Here is a 21023-nt window from a genome sequence, read left to right as displayed (position 1 = left end):
GCCCTCAAGGAACGTGAACTCGCCCTCAAGGAACGTGAAAGTGCCTTGAAGAAAGAAGAACAGGAACGTGAACTCGCCCTCCAGGAACGTGAGGTTGCAATGCTCCAGGAGCGGGAACGAGTACAGCTGGAAACAAAACGATGCGAGTTGGAGATGCAACGTGAACATGACCAGCAACAAGCGACTCTGGCTCTAGAGTGTCGTCAACGAGAATACACGTTGGAAACTTCACACCTCGCTCAACGCCAGCAAGCTACTGCCAATCTTCCCGTCAGTTTTAATATATCACATGCAAGTAAGTTAATGCCATCCTTTGTAGAAGCAGAAGTTGATGTGTTTTTCACCACCTTTGAAACCCTTGCTAATCAACTCGGTTGGCCTGTCGACCAATGGGCCACACTTCTCAGAGTCCATCTTACAGGTAGAGCTGCAGTCACACTCAGTACTTTAGCGTCTGAGAATGACTACCAGACTCTGAAACAAGCAGTGTTGGACGCCTACCTCCTCTCCACAGAAAGTTATCGAAGGAAATTCCGTGACCACCTGAAGGCAAGTACCACTACCTTCCTCGAGTTTGCTAACACAAAACGGAGATATTTTATGAAATGGCTGGAAGCAGCACATGTCTCTACTTTTACAGAACTCGTCAACCTGATGCTAGTTGAAGAATTCTTGAGGTGTGTGCCGCCTCCTGTCCGTCTATACTTAGCAGATAAAGAAGAAACCGACTACCTGAAGTGTGCTAAGTCGGCTGACACTTACAGCCTCATCCACCGGCTGACACCCGAACCATCCTCCAGTAAGAAGTCGTGGTACAGTTACGAGAAAGTGAGCACCGATCAAGCTGGCTCGCAATTGTACTGCAAGTAGACTCTATGGACATACCATAGACAAGTGTCCATGTCCAAGTGTCCAAATACCATACCACCGGCGCACCTTCTGACAAATGCAGTTTGTTAGGCTTTAGACGGATTCTTTGTGTCTACCATTCTATGTTGCTTAAAATATGTTGAAAATAGAAGTCGGCATTTTTTTCTTAAATCCTTTACTATTTTTAATGAAATGGTTACCGGGCATAATTAAAATTCCAACCCATCCTCCTGTTTAGATTATAAGATTTGTAACTATGTGGACCATCATAAATACAGACATAATGACCAATTAGATGGTAGAAATTGGTACTGCTGTATGGAGCCGGTCGGCCGAGCGGACAGCACGCGGGACTTGTGATCCTGTGGTCCTGGGTTCGATCCCAGGCGCCGGCGAGAAACATTGGGCAGAGTTTCTTTCACCCTATGCCCCTGTTACCTAGCAGTAAATAGGTACCTGGGTGTTAGTCAGCTGTCATGGGCTGCTTCCTGGGGGTGGAGGCCTGGTCGAAGACCGGGCCGCGGGGACACTAAAGCCCCGAAATCATCTCAAGATAATCTCAAGATAAAGTGTGGTAAGTCTCAATACAAATTAACCACTGACACACAGAAACCCAAACCAACTCCTCCTAAGTCCGGTAAGCCTGTGATGAATGTTGGTGTTAATGTTAATGATCTTTCTCTTTTCAGTAACCACCTGTATACTGGAACTGTCTCTGCCAACGGTTCAAATCCGGAGGGACGTTTCAAATTGAAGATCTTGAGGGACACAGCGGCTCTTCAATCGATCATCTTGAAGTCGGCTGTGCCCAACCTCGCCTACACCGGAGAAACTGTCTTCATCACTGACCTCACTGCTACCACTCCATACCCTCTCGCCAGAGTCCACCTGGATTGTCCCTACGTGAACGGAGAAGTCCAAGTCGCCGTCAGGGAAAAGCCTTTTCCCATGCCTGGAGTGCAACTTCTCCTAGGCAACGACTTGGCAGAAGACCTGCAACCGACCAACCTGATCGTCATGGACAAACCCCAGGTGTGTACCTCTGTGCCAATTAACCCTATACTAGCGTATGTTCCAGCAGAGGTTCAAGAGAATGATGAAGTTTCTCCTCCGGTTCTCGTGACCACCCGTGCACAAGCCGCACGTCCACAGCCAGCTGACTCTACTGCTACCGCTGTCCCTCAAGACCCTCAGAAACTACCCCCGAATCTGACCAAGTTGGAGTTCCGTAAGTTGCAGAGGGAAGATCTTACTTTAATACCATTGTTTTTCCAGGCTGAGACTCAACCCGACAGTATTCCTGGGTTCTTCCTAGAGAACGACTTGCTCTACCGCAGATATAGACCCAGTAAACTGAAGGAGGAGGACGATTGGGCCAACATCGAACAACTTGTGATTCCCACCAGCCTGCGGCCCACTATTCTACACCTGGCCCACGGAGCACTCTCCCACTACGGCTTCAACAAGACTTACCATGGAATTCGTCAAGACTACTACTAGCCAGGTATGGTAAATAGCGTCAAACAGTACGTAAAACAGTGTCATACATGTCAGATGGCAGGCAAACCGAACATCTCCATTCCCAGAGCGCCACTGATTCCCATACAGGTGCCTGTGGAACCTTTCCACACACTTATAATAGACTGTGTTGGTCCTTTACCTCGGACCAGTTCAGGTAACGCCTATATCTTAACCATCCTGTGTCCTACCACCAGATTTCCCATAGCAGTTCCAGTGAAGAACATCACGGCTGCTACGGTTGTAAAACATCTATTGAAGATCTTCACTCAATACGGATTTCCCAGGGAGATTCAGAGCGACTGTGGTACCAACTTCACTAGTGATCTCTTCAAAAGGACACTGGAGGAGTTCAACATCAAACAGGTATTGTCCAGCCCCTATCATCCTGCTTCACAGGGTTCTCTTGAGCGTAGTCATCAGACTATCAAAGCACTCTTGAAAAAGTTTTGTAGTGAAACCTCTAAGGATTGGGATAAGCAAATCGACCTTATAATGTGTATTTACAGAAGTCTTCCCAATGAGTCCCTAGGAGTATCTCCTTATGAGATGCTCTACGGCCGTAAGTGCCGTACTCCCCTTAAGGCTTTCAAAGACTCTCTCCGAGATGCCACCTTCAGTGAGCATCAGAATGTGCCCCAGTTTCTTCAAAACCTTCAACACATTCTAGAGAGAGTCCACCGTTTTGCCCATGATAATCTATTGAAAGCCCAGGAGAGGATGAAGACTCATTACGACCAGACCAGCAAAGTAAGAAAATTTAAGCCGGGAGACTTCGTACTTGCATACTTTCCTATCCCAGGTTCTCCTTTACAAAACAGGTTTTCAGGACCCTACTGCGTCAAGGAGTGCAGAAACAACAACAACTACGTTATCAAGACTCCAGATAAGCGGCGGAAGACCCAGCTGTGCCACGTCAACCTCCTGAAGCAATATAATGGTACTCCTCCCACTGTCATGATCAAGTATTCTACCTTCACAGAACCCTACATCCACAGTGAGACCTTCCCAGCTTCTCCTCCCGAAAGCACCGACAAGGAGTCCACGCTTTCTCATTCAAAAATCCATATTGATAATTCCAACCATTTTCAGGACCCTAATAGTGCTCCTTTGCCATATTCTAATACCACTCTCACCTCGTCAGATAAGCCCTTCATCCTCCATGTCGACGCCAGTGGTACCGACGTTGGCGGTGTCGTGATGCAGCAACGAGGCGAGGAGAACACACCTGTCAGCGACTACTGCTACAAGGAACTACGAAACAATTGGCAAGGAGCTACTCTTCATCATCCTGAAGCTCCAGCACTTTACTCCACACCTGAAAAGTGCTCGGTCTACCATCAACACGGACCACACCACCCTACACCTCCTGCAGCACGCCCACTTCTCATCACAATGTCTTCTACTATGGGCTTGATAACTGCAGAAATTCAACCTGGAGACACGCTATACCAAGGTTCCGACAACATCTTAGCCGATGCTCCCTCCAAAGTTTATGAAGTAGAAGCGACTCCATCTATTACTCCACCACATAACGACGTACTTCTTCCAGAACCGCAGGCTTCGGGGGAGAGTTGTGACGATAATCTCCTTCAAGAGATTGAGCCTGCTCTTCCCTCCCAAGTTCGTCGCTATATACATCCCTATACAACTAATATGGAAGAAATATCCAACAAATACAACACCAAGGTTTGCCAGAGCGCAAACGTATGCAGCCAGGAACACCTGCTCCACCTCGAACCACCAAACTACCTGTCTGTCGCCTGCTCATCGCTGATTGGCTGCGTGTCCAGTTGCACCTGCCCTCCACCCGCCACACTACCTGATGTCTGGGGCCACACGACCTACCGATCTCAGAATATCCAGTGCTTTCAACAAGTTAACACGTCTCGTTGGTAGACTAAGCTCTGGCTTACGTGTACTAAGAGAGGTGGCAGCTTAAAGCCAATATTCCTGCATCCATATTTACATTGTTTGTTATACACTTGTTATTACTCACTTGTCTTAACGTAACTTTTCATTTTGCCATTTGATTATTCTTATTATTTTGATTGATTGATTTTATGTTCCAATTTGTATGTCCATTTTATTCATGTTTTGCTTTTCTAACGTAATTAAAATCTCATTGTTAAATTTACTCGTGTTTTGTGTGTCTTCTCATTTACTTACCACAGACGAAGTTCCAGATTTTCTATTTTTTGTTTCTATATGTGACGAGGCCATAGCCCTAGCTTTTGAACAGCCGATCACCAACGCGTTACCGTCACAATACACATTTTGGCTTTTATCGAGCCCCCCCCCCCCAAGCCGAAGTACTGACCCCCCGCCCAGAATACAACCCCACAACAAGCTGACTAACTCCTGAGTACCTACTTACCACTAGGTGAACAGAGCCATTAGGTGAAAGGAAATGTGCCCAACCATTTCTTTCCTGCCCAGGATTCGAACCCGGAATTCTCGGTTGTGTGTCGAGAACTAACCCGACTGTGCTACCGAGACCCTTAGTCTAGGATATAATGACTCTCAAACTATATCTGCCTAAATTACCACATTTCTTCCAGAAAATATTTAAAAGAACATATTGTGCAGGAAACACAGCATATGTGAGTGTTAGAGACAAGATACTGAAGGAAATTAACAGTGTTACGCATTTATCCTTTACTAATGATTGTTGGACTGCCAGTGCAGCAAAGACATCACTGGATTTACTAATTGTTTCCTATTCTTAAATCAATCTATAAAATTATTAATACATTTACAAGGAAATGAAGGGACGACGACGTTTCGGTCTTGAGAACAATCGACTTGAGAATGGTCCAGGATGGACCAAAACGTCGTCGTCCCTTCATTATCTAGTGTGTGGATTGGTCAACATACCTCAGCCACGTTATTGTGACTCATCGCTTGCATTTACCAGGCTCATAATGTAAATCATTAATTTGTTCAGAGTAAAATACACAAATTTTCAGAAAAATAAGTATCCAACTATATATTTTAAAAGAATTGGAATGGGAATCGATAATCGTATCGGAATCAAGATATTTCAGTACAATCTGCATGTAAAACAAATGTGAAGGTGAAAGACAGTCACATTTCATTGTTTTTAATGTTTTATTAAAACATTACAGTATATATGTTTTAATAAAACAGCCTATTATCCAAAAGTGGAAATTCCAGTTGAAAACTAGCAAAATAGTATTAGAACAAAAAGTGGGTTGTCTTTTAAAGCAAGCTGTTACCTTTGGGTGGCAAGTCAGAAGCCAATGGGAGAGCAGAAGGCAGAGGGCTGGTAGTGACGACGACGGCCACATCCCACACACTGCAATCCTGGTTCCCTTGGCCACTTTGTTTATTTAATGTGCTTGGCCGAGTCTGATGAACTACTTGTCCTTGTAAACTTCTGCCATCTGACAAAACTACTCTGACATCCTAAAAATAAAAGGGGACAAGATAAGGTCAGTGATTGGAGTTGTAGTGAGGGGGGGGATAGCTATGAAATTTGCTATTTGTGTGTTAAGTGATTATCAAAAGAAAGCACCTATGACGGAAGGCTATGTAGCATATTTGTGTGTTAATATTATTACCTAAATTGTAATTACCTGAACCTAATTCTTAATTATAGTTGCAGAAAGAGAGCTACCGGGAACATTTGTGGCATCCCATCTTAAAGTTCTATGCCATTCTATTTTAAATTTTTATAATTTCTGCACATACTGTCTGGGAGTCGAAGGAAAACAGCTTAGAAACAGGGATGAAAGCCTAGGAACACATCCAGGAACAATGCCCCATAGCCTGGGAGGTCTGGCACACATGGGCACACAACTTGGGGTCCCCCACCGCAAGGGCATAAATAGCCCTGGGGCTGAGGCCCCTAACCAGAGGAGCCTAGGCACAAAACCCATGGACAGAGCATACAATCGGGTCCCAGGCCAGGTTGCAATAGAGGAACTATTAAAATTATTAACAGGTGATGGGACAAACAGTCAAGGCAAGGTTTCTCTTCATCTGGTTGTTGGGTTATGGAACTTCTTGCTCTCCTCTGGAGGCAGAGGTTTTTGTTCCTTTGGTCCTGGGGGCTTTATGTTCGTTTGCAGTTGGCTCCTCCTTTTCTGGTGAGGTACAAGTCATTTGGCTTCTAGAGGTGTTCTTTAGACCTTGATGCTTAGTGGTTCGGACAGGGTGCATTGTGTGATCTGTCACGTGGCGGTTCTCTGCCGCTTCCTTCGTGCTACCAATTTTGTTTCAGTGGAAGCCTTGTGGGTTGATCCTCTTTTTCTTGGTTCTTTGTTCCAAGGAACGTTTTTCTGGGGGTTCTCTCTTGACAGGGGTCTCTGTTTCATCTTGACTCCTGCAGTGTTTCCTCCTTCCTGGTTGGTTCCTATGTTTTCTTCTTTTTCCATGGGTAGTTAGCATCAGGAAGCCATGAAGGGCTCTCCCCCCCCCACACCAGAAAACCATAGTTGAATCTAATCAAATGCCAATTTCTGTCTGGGTTAGCTCTGGTAGCTCCTTGATCCTCTCTCCCTCTTCCAGGTCATCAGATAGTTGCCTACCCGTGGTCTAGAACTGGGGTTGAGATGCCAACTGACAGTCAGGTACCTCCCCCTTACCCCCAAACGAGTAGTGGAGGTTACCTTGAGATGATTTTGGGGCTTAGTATCCCCCGCGGCCCTTGAGGTAGGGCGAACATGCTTGCACTAGTTGAGAAAATCTGATCATATGATTACAAAAGGGATTTTTTTTTTTAGGTGGGTTTTTGGGGAGCCGGACTCTTTTGTAGTCAGCAATGATTTGTTTTGACTCGCTGACTTTCTGGTTGCCTTCACCAGTGAGGTGGCAAAAATAAATGTCACCACTTTCCCTGTGCCTCTTTGAGGGAGGGGGCCAGGTTTTGGCACTAGTCCCAAGTAGGCCTATAGAACTCCACGGCTGATGTGACCGAGTAGATGGTATCATCTCAGCATAGAATAGTTCAACGCTGGTTTTATAAAGACTTACTCCCTTGGTGGCTGGATGGGTAACGTGAGCACACGTGAGGATGACGCCGGGGGAAGTATTCACCACAATGCCACTGCCATACCCTCCACCACAGCACACAGCTACAACACTTCTATCCAAATAGTTAGCATATTCTGTGAAAGTAATAATAAACGTATTAGAGTGAGTTCCCAATAGACACTGGAGAGAGCATATACAGGTGTTTACATGCAACAATATGAACAAATCCACAAGGGCCGTGACGAGGATTTGAACCTACGTCCGAGAGCATCCCAGAGGCTGCCTTAATTGACTGAGCTACGACATGGTCAAAAGAATGTGTGTAAGGAAGTAAGGGCAAAGAGGTAGAACGGCTTATTGACATAGCTCGAGTGCATGGGGGGAATTGTGTAAAACCCTGTTTTGTGTCTAGGAGAGGCTGCAGGATCCAAGTAAGTTCAGTAGAACTTCTGGTTGCAATTCTTTTGACCATGTCGTAGCTCAGTCGATTAAGGCAGTGTCTGGAATGCTCTTGGACGTAGGTTCAAATCCTCGTCACGGCCCTTTTGAATTTGTTTATTTGATGCATCATGCTATTGTGATTTCTGTGTGTAATGCAACAATATATTCACACTAGCTGCAATATAATAATATGCTCAAGGAGAGGGAAAATATTCAGACAAGACAGACTTGTACTGATGTCCCTTTTGATGTATAAATGTCAAAGGAATAAGAAACATCACCCTTAATTTTGTCTATTAGCCTTAGTGTAACAATCAGCAGCCTGATGCTAGTGTAACTCCATAGAACAATTTCTTGGGAAGATAACAGGTACCAGAAGTATGAAGACTTCAAAATCTTGCTTTTATTTTATAACTGTACCACTTGGTTAGTCCCTTATGGTAGGTCTTAATGTTCCCACGGACATGGTTGGTGCACAGACAGGCCACCACAACACTGCACTAGTGCAACAAGGTTCTTTTCAAATGTCCCTATCAGGTGTTGACCACACCACACTAGAAAGTGAAGGGACGACGACGTTTCGGTCTGTCCTGGACCATTCTCAAGTCGATTGTCAATCTCTATTAATTAAGTCATATTGGTGCAAGGAAGACAATTGAGAAAACTGAATCTGACCTTTAATCCGCTACCGAGAATGCTTTTTCATTTGCTCTGAACACCCTTCTCAGGACTGCTTGGCATCAATGTGGCTGCTAAGGAGTGCTCAGATAATTGCTAGTTCACTCACATGGCCACTACCCCCGACTGTCACCAGATGGCAGTACCTACTTGTCAATAGGGTACCTTGAATATGCCCACCCCACCTCACACATTCAAAGTACCCTATTGACAAGTGGATGCTGCCACCTAGATACGGGCTCACCATAGCCCGTGCTGCTTGGAACTTTTGTTCCGAGTAGCTGAATCTAAAACAACAACATGCCACCTGGGGGCACGTAGTACAGTTGTGTTACACATTGAACACTTGTTTTGCACATGGTTCAGTTTTCCGACATATTGTACAGCTGTGGGGTACAAGGTACAGTTGCAGAAAATAATTCACAATAACAGGGCTGAAAACCAATAACCCAACCCACACGTATGAAATGGAAGCGATGATGTTCCAGTCTGCCCTAACCTTTAGTCAGTCAACACCAAGGACGAAATGTCAGGAAACCATTTTAAGGCACAAGAGAATGTGAGGAAAGATGAGGTGAGGTAAGATGAGGTGAAGTTAGAGGAAGTGAGGTGAGGTTCATGTGAAAAGATATTATTTATTTATTTATTTATTTATTTATTTATTTATTTATTTTTATATATACAAGAGTTGTTACATTCTTGTACAGCTACTAGTACGCGTAGCGTTTCGAGCAAGTCCTTAATCCTATGTTCCCTGGAATACGACCCTCACGAAGAATTGTTTAACAACCTGGTACCCATTTTACTGTTGGGTTAAACAGAAGCTACAATTAAGGATTTGCACCCAGTAAATCCTCCCTGGCAAGGATACGAACCCTGGAGTGAAACATGAAGCCCAAGTTAAAGGTTTGGACTTCGTACTTCACTAACTGATGAAAGAAAAACTACAGCAGAGAAGGGAAGGGAAATAAATGTGAAAATAAATGCAGTTAAAGGAAAAATATAACAAAGAACCAAACTAGAGATACAAAGAGATAGGAATAGTAGAGATACGATGAGAACACAGAGGAGTGCATAGTACAGCCACTGTTGCCATGGTACAGTACAGGCAAAGTGGCTTGGTGCACAGTACCAGAGATGCAACTATTTGGTGCATGGTACACAGATGCAAATGTTCAGTGCATGGTACACAGAAGCAAATGTTCAGTGCATGGTACACAGATGCAAATGTTCAGTGCATGGTACACAGATGCAAATGTTCAGTGTATGGTACACAGATGCAAATGTTCAGTGCATGGTACACAGATGCAAATGTTCAGTGCATGGTACACAGATGCAAATGTTCAGTGCATGGTACACAGATGCAAATGTTCAGTGCATGGTACACAGATGCAAATGTTCAGTGCATGGTACACAGAAGCAAATGTTCAGTGCATGGTACACAGATGCAAATGTTCAGTGCATGGTACACAGATGCAAATGTTCAGTGCATGGTACACAGATGCAAATGTTCAGTGCATGGTACACAGATGCAAATGTTCAGTGCATGGTACATAGATGCAAATGTTCAGTGCATGGTACACAGATGCAAATGTTCAGTGTATGGTACACAGATGCAAATGTTCAGTGCATGGTACACAGATGCAAATGTTCAGTGCATGGTACACAGATGCAAATGTTCAGTGCATGGTACACAGAAGCAAATGTTCAGTGCATGGTACACAGATGCAAATGTTCAGTGCATGGTACACAGATGCAAATGTTCAGTGCATGGTACACAGAAGCAAATGTTCAGTGCATGGTACACAGATGCAAATGTTCAGTGCATGGTACACAGATGCAAATGTTCAGTGTATGGTACACAGATGCAAATGTTCAGTGCATGGTACACAGATGCAAATGTTCAGTGCATGGTACACAGATGCAAATGTTCAGTGTATGGTACACAGATGCAAATGTTCAGTGCATGGTACACAGATGCAAATGTTCAGTGCATGGTACACAGATGCAAATGTTCAGTGCATGGTACACAGATGTAAATGTATACCAGAGGTGTACAGTCAAGGATTAGCACCCAGTCAATCCTCCCCGGCCAAGATACGAGCCCAGGCCAAATCACTCGCGAAGCTCAGGGTGTCTTACCACTGTGCCATGGGGGCACTGCATCCTGTAACTACACTTATGCAATTATATTGCACTCAACCTCATTTTGCACACCACATACATGTCCAATCCATTTAACCTCGACAATACAATAAAAGTAAGGTAAATGTATGAAACATTTGATACAATTAGAGCCTAGGACTTTCCTCACCAGGCATGCTCACACACAGTAGTTTCATCACCAGGCATGCCTACATACAGTAGTTTCATCACCAGGCATGCCCACATACAGTAGTTCTATCACCAGGCATGTCCACATACAGTAGTTTCATCACCAGGCATGCCCTACACACAGTAGTTTCATCACCTGGCATGCCCACATACAGTAGTTCTATCACCAGGCATGTCCACATACAGTAGTTTCAAATGTTGACAACATGAATTATTCTAATGGAGTTCTATGTATTTATCGCTCAAACAGTGTAGGTTTTAACAACATAAATTCCGAGTTCAGTTGTAATACACCCATACATTTATTTTGATACAAAACATTGCAAAATTTTAAAACAATATTATATAACAAATACTGTTAATTTAACAATAAATACTGCATTTATTTAACAAATTCCAATATTTCATTTTACATTCTTTACATATAACTCACCTGGTTTCAGGAATTCCTTCCTTGGAATACAATGGCTGTACTTCCACTTGTCTTGGTGACTGATTACAATATCTTCGTGAAGTTTTCTCTCCCGAGGCAATGTGCTCTTAACCAAGTGCTCCAGATTCTTAATCCCCATAGCCTTGTCTCGACTGTCAAACTGTCTAACCTCTTCATCTTGAGTGTCCTCTCTAGAGTTTAGGAAGAACAGTAGAGTCTGCAGGATTTGGTTTATTGATGCCAGAAGTGAGTCCAAGCCACTCGCCTCCTCGCCAACAGAAGGGTGAGATGACCATTCCACAAAGATGTTTCCTGGATAGGGGTAAAACACTCAAAATATAATTAACGAACCGTCTAGCATGTAACCTAATTAATGAACCAGTTAATATATCACATAATTAATCATCTAACAATTAATGAACCAACTAACATATCACATAATTAATGAGGTATATAATATAAAAGAGGTCTAGATGTGTTTCAATTGTATAGGTGATTAAGCCTTAAGATGTCAGCAATGTAGTGAGGCTCGAATAACGGGACAGACAAGGACAAACCCCTAAACGATTTACTGGAGAGGCCACTTGGTGGCTCCCTGTAACTAGTTGCTCTGGTTAGCTCCCCCACCTATTGAGTCACACCATGCTGTAGCGAGTCAATAAAAGCCGAGAGTGCAATACGGACACCTGTATTGCATGCAAATCGGTTTGTGGCACACCTCAAAGGTGTGCAAAGTCTTACAACCCACTCTTTGCTGTTATTCCATCTGGGAATGTCATCCAGAGATAGAATCAAAGACTAGAGGGAAAGACCAATTGGTATTGGTACTACAGTAATGCTTTTAAAGATAGAAATCCAAAGAAATCCAAAGATGTTATGAATAAACGGGAAAGTAGGGATGAAAATATAAGCGAGATTAAAACACTGAAAGCTTCAGAGCATGAGAATTTAGATGATCAGTTTGGCAATGATTTATGCAGCACTGGAGCTGGCTGTTGGTGGTGCACCATCAGTCTGAAGTTCAGATAATGGCATTAACCAATGAGTACTCAACAGATCACTTCACGATGACGGCATAAGTTTAACAGGTGGTATAACATAGCAACATAAGAGCATTTTGCTGTCTCTGTGTTATCAAGACTGCCTATATTACAAATAAAATAGGTGATCATTTTTTTTTTACATTATTTGTAGGCATACAAAATCATTTAGGGTTAGCCTCACCCAACTTTTTCCCCATATCCTCCATGTGTCACCCACCAGGTGAAATAATAATAACAAGAATTCATTGTGTCAGCAGACAGGAAGCTAGAGTGTATTCATACATGTAGTAGGTCCTCAGTGAGTAGGTACTCAGGAGTTATTCAGCTTGCAGATGATGAGGCACAATAACGTGGCTGAAAAATGTCGACCAAACCACACACTAGAAAGTGAAGGGACGACGACGTTTCGGTCCATCCTGGACCATTCTCAAGTCGATTGAGAATGGTCCGGGACGGACCGAAACGTTATTCAGCTTGTTGTGGTTGCATCCCGGGCAGGGGTCAGGATGAGGGGGACGAGACCTCGATAAAAGCCAAACGTTTATGAATACACTTTGGCTTCCTGTCCCCTTGACACATTGAATTATTATTATACTGTATTTACCTTTTATCGACCCTTCCCCCCCCCCATCCACCAAGGCTGAATTCTGACCCCGCCCAGGATGCAACCCCACGACAAGCTGACTAACTCCTGAGCACCTACTCACTGCTAGGTGAACAGCAGCATTAGGTGAAAGGAAATGTGCCCGACCATTTCGAACCCGGAATTCTTGCTTGTGCATCGAGAACGAACCAGACTGTACTACCAGGACCCAAATATGAAATGTGGGGTATGGCAGCATTACAGGCCAGCCAAGGTCAGGCCCAGTACTTACCTATCACTGACTACAGGGAAGTGAGTCCCAGCTCTTTATGCCCCCGCCTCCTCGCTTTTTATACCTGCTGTGCTAATTACCTCTCTCAACATTAATGTTTTTATCATATTTCTTATTAAAGTTGTGGATGGAATTGGCTAAAACTGGCCTCTTCCTTCAGTGCATTCCACATACCGACCACCTGCACAGGGAACAAGAACTTCTTACATCTTTGACTCGACTGCATGTAAAGCTTCCACTGATGTCCCTTTGTCCCTAACACTTTTTAATTTAAATAGGCTTTGTTTATTCACTTTATCTATTCCCCTCAAGATCTTGCATGAAGATGTTATATCCCCTCTGTTTCTTGACTCCTCTGACGTTGTTACACTAGAGTTCTCTCAACCGGTCCTTATAGCTGAGGCTTCTCAATTGTGGTACTAATCTAGCTGCAAACCTCTGAACTTTCTCAAGTTTCTGTTTATGCCTCACAAGTTGTGGGTTCCATGTTGGAGTTGCATACTCAGGTAATGGTCTCACATAGGCAGTGTGTATGGAGTTGAAAACCTTCTTGTTTAGTCTTATATGATGTTTGCTAACTTCTTATATGTTGCTGATGTTATCCTGTTCACATGAGCTTCTGGTGTTAGTGTTGAGATTATGTCTACTGCCAGGTCTTTTTCTCTTGTTGTTTCTTGTAATTGCCATCCACCTTATGGTATAGTTAAATACATGTCTCCTATCTCCCATATCCATTTACATTTACATTTTCATTTGGAGGCCAATTATCTGCCCACTCCTTAAGTTTATCAAGGTCTTCTTGCAACACTACAGTCCTCTTCAGTTCTATCTCTCATTATTAACGTTGCATCATTTGCAAACATTGACATGTACGAGCTCACTCCCTGCCAAGTCATTTACATAAATTAAAAAGAGCAATGGTCCTAGGACAGAGCCCTATGGAACATAACTTTCCAATCCTCTCCAGCCTGACATATCCTCCCTGACTATGACCCTTTGTTTCCTGTCTATAAAGTACTCCCATACCTAGTACAGTGCCTTTCCTGGGGAAGTCCCTTGGGCTCACTGATGCTATCTACTAGGTCGCATCAGCAGTGTTGTCCTGTAGACATACCAGGGACCAAAGTCAGAACCTGGCACCCCCCCCTCACAGAGCCGGAGGAAGCAATGACTTTTTTATGCCACCTCACCAGGTCAGGCAACCATTAAGTCAGTAAATAAAAACAATCTACTGCTGGATGAAAAAAAAAAAAAGACCAAAGCCTCAAAACCCAACTAAAGAACCCCCCCAAGTTTGTAAACAAATGATCAAATTCTTTCTAGCATGAGCTCGATCGCCAAACTTCTCCCCCCCTGCTGGGGTCTGCTTCAGCTTTACTTCTCAGCTTTGTTCATCACCAGCAGTCTAGGTTATATGCCTGACTGGATGACCTGGAGCTGTCGTGACTGGTGCTCAGGGTCCTGGAATAGTGGGTGTTGGAGATTATCACTGACTTTCTGGTTGCCTTTGCCAGTGAGGTGCCATAAAAAATGTTACTGCTCCCTGTTCCTCTGCGAAGGGGGCCAGGTTCTGGCACTAGTCCCCATTAGGTCTATAGAACTCCCTGGCTTGTGTTACCTAGTAGATGGTACCATCTCAAAGAATAGCTTCAGGGAGCTACTGGGCTTACCAAGGAATTAGGATTTCATTACAATGCAATGCTTTTTTTTCACAGGTAAGTACAAGGACAGATGACTTCTGACTCCTGTTAGCAGGCTGAGAGCTTTTCCTTCCCATAGTTCATGGGAAGGTTTATATCTTACCAATTAGTTATCCCTGGAACATGACCTGCCAATCAGTTAACAACTAGGTACTGCTGAGTGAACAGAGGCAAACTTCTCTCTCCATCTTGTGTACTGTACAGTATTTGTTTTTTTGTGAGGAATTGTATGAAAAGCATTTTGGTAGTGTAGAAAGATGCAATCTACCCATCCTTCCTTCCTTCCTTTTTCTAGAATCTTGCATGAATTGTATGTTAATAACACTGGTTTATACTGTAATTTAATGCTTTATGTTTGTTCCCTTCTTGAGGTTATCTCCAGATGATTTTGGGACTTAGCGTCCCCGCGGTCCAGTCCTCGACCAGTCCTCCTTTTTGTTACACACCCCCAGGAAGCAGCTCATAGCAGCTGTCTAACTCCCAGGTACCTATTTACTGCTAGGTGAAAAGGAGGATCAGGGTGAAAAACTCTGCCTATTTATTTCCACATCCACCAGGGATCGAACTCGGAACCTCAGGACTATGAATCCCGAGTACTGTCCACTCAGCTGTCGGGCCCCTTTCTCAAATATTGGAACTACATTTGTTTTTTTCCAGATTTCTGGTAGGTCTCCCATCTCAAGTGAAATATTGAACACTATAGTTAATGGGCAACACAAGATCCCTGCAGCTTCCTTCAGTAACCAGGGTGATATCTGGTCTGGTCTTACTGCTTTTGTTACATCTAGTTCCTCCAGGTGTCCTTTTACCTCTTCTACCTTAGCTTCTATTCTGTCTAGTGTTGTTCCTGGTAGTCTGTTGTCACCTCTACTTGGTCACCAATCTGGTTCTGATTTATAGACCTTCTGGAACCTCTTGTTAAGCTCTTCATAAGCTTCTTTGTCACTCTCCAAGATTATTCTTCCCTGTCCCCCGCAGTGTAATCCCATGGTCACGTACCATTGTTTTCCTCCATATATAGCTGTGCACCAGCTTAGGTTGGCTCTTTGCTTTTGCCACAATGTCATTCTCAAACTGCTGCTCTTCTGCCATTCTGATTCTTGTGTAGTCATTCTGGACCTCTTTATTACCTCCCTATTTGCGTCTGTACCCATCTCCTTGTACATTTTCCAAGCCTTTTCTGTCTCCTACTTTTCCTCTTTATACACAGGTGCATCCAACAGCCTGATTAACCAGACGACCCACTGCGAGGCCTGGTAGGAGACCAGACTGCGGGGCTGATGATCCCCAGAACCTCCACAAGGAAAACACAAGGTAAGGTAGGTAGAGCATGGAAGAAAGGTGGAGAGGGTGAAAGAAGTGGGAAGGTTGGAGAAAGTGGAAGAGGGTAGTTGAAAGGTGGAGAGAGTTGGAGAGGGTAGAAGAAAGGTTTTTAACCTTCATTAAAAATTTTGCATCAGTGGAAATATATAGCCCAACCAGCACACATGAAAAGAAAGTAAGTGAGGCCATTACGGTCCATCACATTATCAAGTTATGACATGCGGCTGGCTTATTTCTTATACAATACAATTTTATTTAGGTAAGGTACATACATACAATAAATTTTTACAAGGATTGGTTGACTTATAGGTAGAGCTAGTACATACAATGCCTAAAGCCACTATTACGCAAAGCGTTTTGGGCATGATAAACTTAAATGACAAGCTTAATACTAATTGAGCATAATGAGTAGAATGAAAACAAGAAATGAAAACATAGATGAAAAAGCAGCACAAACTGCCACATTATTGTGACTTAATTCTATGCATGTGAGGAATTACACCTGTGTATGTAGAAAGGAAGAAAGGTGGAGAGACGGGTGAAAGAAAGGTGGAGAGGGTGGAAGAAAGGTGAAAGAAAGGTGGAGAGGATGGAAGAAAGGTTGGGAGGGTGAAAGAAATGTGGAAGAAAGGTGGGAGAGGGGGGTGAAAGAAAGGTGGGAGAGGGGGGTGAAAGAAAGGTGGGAGAGGGGGGTGAAAGAAAGGTGGGAGAGGGGGGTGAAAGAAAGGTGGGAGAGGGGGGTGAAAGCAAGGTGGGAGAGGGGGGTGAAAGAAAGGTGGGAGAGGGGGGTGAAAGCAAGGTGGGAGAGGGGGGTGAAAGAAAGGTGGGAGAGGGTGGAAGAATGGTGGAGTGCATGAGATAGAGTGGAAGCAAGGTGGAGAGAGTGGAAGGATGGGGGAGGGGGAGAAATATGGAGAGGGGTGGAAGAGGGGAGGGGGAAGAGATGAAAGATGTGGGAGAGAAGAGGAGAAGGGGGGACGGGGGAGAAGAGATGAGCGATGGGGAGTTTGGGAGGAAGAAAGCTGGCCATAGCTGAAGTACCTCATCAATTTATTGTATTTATTTATTTATATTGTAAACAAGAAGGTACATTGTGAGAGTACATAGCATTGGTGTTCTTAGTCTTGCTTGCAAAGCCACTAACATGCATAGTTATGCATAATTTATATAAATTGATAAAATATTTGTGCCTGAATATGCATGAAAATCTATTGTATCACTAGTCATAAGAAAAATACAGACACCTTGGTAATAAATAGCCAAAAGATGGCAAATTTGTGTAGTAATTCGGATTTCATGTGTATTCAGATTGGATCGGGAATATCCTGTACAGGTAATCCAAATTTTGGAGGTACCCTGTGTATTTACATTTCAAATTACTATTAATTATACAGTGGCACCTCGACATACGATTGCCCCTACTTACGATAATTTCGAGTTACGATGTAAATTTTATCGAAAAATGCGACTCGACATCCGATGGTGTCGTCAACTTCCGATATATGTTGGTACACGTTCGGGTCGACCGAGCGCGTGGTTCCCGGTCACGCGGCCAACCTGCCTCAGTTTACTACAGCTTAGTGACGATCGCGCCTATAAGAAATTCCGCTTTTGTGGTGATTTTTTTGCATTTTGAACATTAATTATTATATATCACGCCATGAGTCCCAGGAAAGTAAGTGGTAAGGCTCAACATATGAAAACCCATGTAAGGATGACCATAGAGCAGAAACAAGTGTACAGAATGTCTCTTCCTCAACAATTAAGAAAATGTGTGCAGCATGGGAAGAATTGCAAACCTTTGCTGAAACGACTCACCTAAATCAAGCTGCTGTAGGTCGTTGCCTTAACCTATTCAATGACACTGTGATGCATCATTACAGACAAATGTTAAAACAAAGGGAAAAACAAAGTCTCTTGACAAATTTGTAGTGAGACAAACAAGCACTGAACCACAACCAGGTCCTAGTGGTATTCAGGCAAAATGTAGGAGAGAGAGAACCCCAGAGAAAACATCACTGCCTGATGTGATAATGGAAGGGGACTCCCCTTCCAAACAGTAACAACTCTCCTCCTCCCCCCTCATCACCATCTTCCATACACCATCAAGAGCCCTCCATAAAGGTAAGAGAAACTTTGGTACTATATTGTAGTTAGAAAAAACATTGTATTCAGTATAAAATGTATTTGTATGCTAATATTTTGGAGGGTGGGGAATGGATTAATTCAATTCCCTTTATTTTTTAAGGGAAAAATCGCTTCAACTTGCGATATTTCGACTTACGATCCATCTCTGGGAACGGATTAGCATCGTAAGTCGAGGCCCCATTGTATATGCAAATTTTTGGTACTTATGGAACCTATCTCGTGTTCTAAATTTTGGCCGATTGACTTAATGACAACAAATTTGGAACGTGTGTCTGCCATAAGTTTGGGACTCTGTAACAATTTTGTTCAGTGGCTTATCACACTTTGGCAATAAATTGTGATGCCTTTTGCAAGACATCACAATTATAATTCTATGTATGAATAATAAAATTAGATAAGCTATTACTGAAGTTGCAACTAATTTCTTTCATCTTCTTTTTTGGTGCATTCAACCTTCATTAAAAATTTTGCATCACTGGAAATATATAGCCCAACACACAAAAAGAAAAGTACGTAAGGATGTTACGGTCCGTCACATTATCAAGTTAAGACATGTGGCTGGCTTATTTGTTAATGTTGCATTATTGTGATTTATTCTCTGCATGTGAGAAATTAGACCTGTGTATGTAGAAACATATCAAAATACAGCACTGCACTTACATTCCGTCTATTACTGCAAAAACTGGAGCTCCCTCTGAACCCATGATGCACCTGGCATCGGTCAACATAATATCTCGAGCAGTGTTGCCGACATTACTGATGATACCACTACTAAGAGAGTTGAGGAACACACCAGGCACCAGAGAGCCAAAAGGAGAGCTCTCTACATACACAGTCATACCTGCAAGCATAAACGCAGTCAAGTCTAACAATAAATGTGGTATAAAATATTTAACTGGCATCGATAACATTTTAAATAAATAATCGGCGATGAGCCACATTGCAACGCCTCTGTGAATCTTACATTTCAAAATACTAATAATTTTAAAGTACACATACCTTTACTACTAAAATTTGAGAGAGAGAGCATTCTTTTAGCAAGATTAATAACCTCTTCATTGGAAGCCTTCATGACCAGGTCATTTCTCTTATCATCATCTGGCAACAACTGCAGGACCACAAAAGTGGAGAAGATAAGTCTCTCAAGAGCACTAACATATTCCTTCTTCTCATTCTCTATCAGCTTCCATCCTTGAGAAGCTGGCATTATCCTTGCAAGACTTTCTTTTATGCCTGGCTGAACAAATATCATATCAACGCTGGCTGGGAGAGAGAAGTGGTCGGAGTATGACATCTTTAGTGAAGCGGAGACTTGAAAACTTGCACCATCATAAAGGGGCGTCTTATTTTCTTCTCCAATTGGAAATGGAGAACTTGCATTTTCTCTTTTAAGTTCATTATCACCGCTCTTAGATTTCAATAGCTTCTTAAAAGACCACCCGTTATCTTGAGCAGAATCAAATGCCGAATTAAAATGTTCTCCAGGTAAGAAAACTTGGAAATGGGATCTAGTAGCTTGAAGGACTGAGCTCAATAAATCTCCTCTTTTTCTAGTGTATACACAGCCTTTTGATACAAGTTCCTGAACAAGTGGCTTGGCTTTTTTATTCATCAAAACATCAATTACACTTGTGCCATGAGTAAGGATTATACCATTTCCCATGTAAATCCCAGAGCAGCTAAGGCTTTCTTTAGAATTGTCCTCCTGGCTAGAGTATTCTACTATGACACCAAACCCTCCCATTATGCAATATAGTATTCTAATTTCCACTATCGTCAAGTTGAATTAAAGCAATTTGTCCTTTAATGTACACACAACACACACATGGTAAATACAGTTATGAAAACAGAGTACCACTCTCAGTAGTCAGATTTCAAATTTTATTAACATTCAAATTTACAAGTCTTAATTGTTCACTGCTAAGAAATCATATATATACACAGTTCTTTTACAATATTACGGTAAACGCATTTGTTAAAACATTGCTAATGCAGTATATATGATCTTGAAATCATTTCTGTTCTTCTAAAGCTTTTAGAAGCTCCTTTTCTCTCCTCTCATGAAGTTTCTTTATGCATTCTTCAATTTCCTGGAAGGAAGAAAAAATAAGATGATGCATATGAAATACTTCAAGAAATGTGTAAATATTTAATTCAAAATAATCTACCAGAAATTTCAACTAAATATTTCCAGTTTGCAAACTGGAGGTGGTAAAGATGGGTAATGGTAAGCTTTCTACCGCTCACTGGGTAATGGTAAGCTTTCCATCCCCGCTCACTGGGTACTGGTAACCTTTCCACCCCCGCTCACTGGGTACTGGTAACCTTTCCACCCCCACTCACTGGGTACTGGTAACCTTTCCACCCCCGCTCACTGGGTACTGGTAACCTTTCCACCCCCGCTCACTGGGTACTGGTAACCTTTCCACCCCCGCTCACTGGGTACTGGTAACCTTTCCACCCCCGCTCACTGGGTACTGGTAACCTTTCCACCCCCGCTCACTGGGTGATGGTAACCTTTCCACCCCCACTCACTGGGTAATGGTAACCTTTCCACCCCCACTCACTGGGTACTGGTAACCTTTCCACCCCCGCTCACTGGGTACTGGTAACCTTTCCACCCCCGCTCACTGGGTACTGGTAACCTTTCCACCCCCGCTCA

The 21023-nt window shown here is 43.1% G+C and overlaps 1 protein-coding gene across 1 annotated transcript in view; it reads right to left on the bottom strand.

Annotated features, from left to right (window-relative positions):
* LOC123754090 (uncharacterized) overlaps positions 1–20371 on the bottom strand; it is a 30583-nt gene extending 10212 nt beyond the window's left edge. The window contains 6 exon segments of the mRNA XM_045736250.2: positions 5628–5817; positions 7387–7520; positions 11273–11517; positions 11519–11584; positions 19022–19202; positions 19361–20371. Of these exon segments, the coding sequence (XP_045592206.2) occupies positions 5628–5817; positions 7387–7520; positions 11273–11517; positions 11519–11584; positions 19022–19202; positions 19361–20105 (1561 nt within the window). The 5' untranslated portion in view covers positions 20106–20371.
* Between the last annotated feature and the right edge of the window lie 652 nt (positions 20372–21023).

The sequence above is a fragment of the Procambarus clarkii genome, chromosome 6, assembly GCF_040958095.1.
Source record: "Procambarus clarkii isolate CNS0578487 chromosome 6, FALCON_Pclarkii_2.0, whole genome shotgun sequence".
Lineage (NCBI taxonomy): Eukaryota > Metazoa > Arthropoda > Malacostraca > Decapoda > Cambaridae > Procambarus > Procambarus clarkii.
The sequence above is the reverse complement of the archived record's forward strand: the minus strand, read 5'-3'. Positions and strand labels throughout refer to the sequence as shown.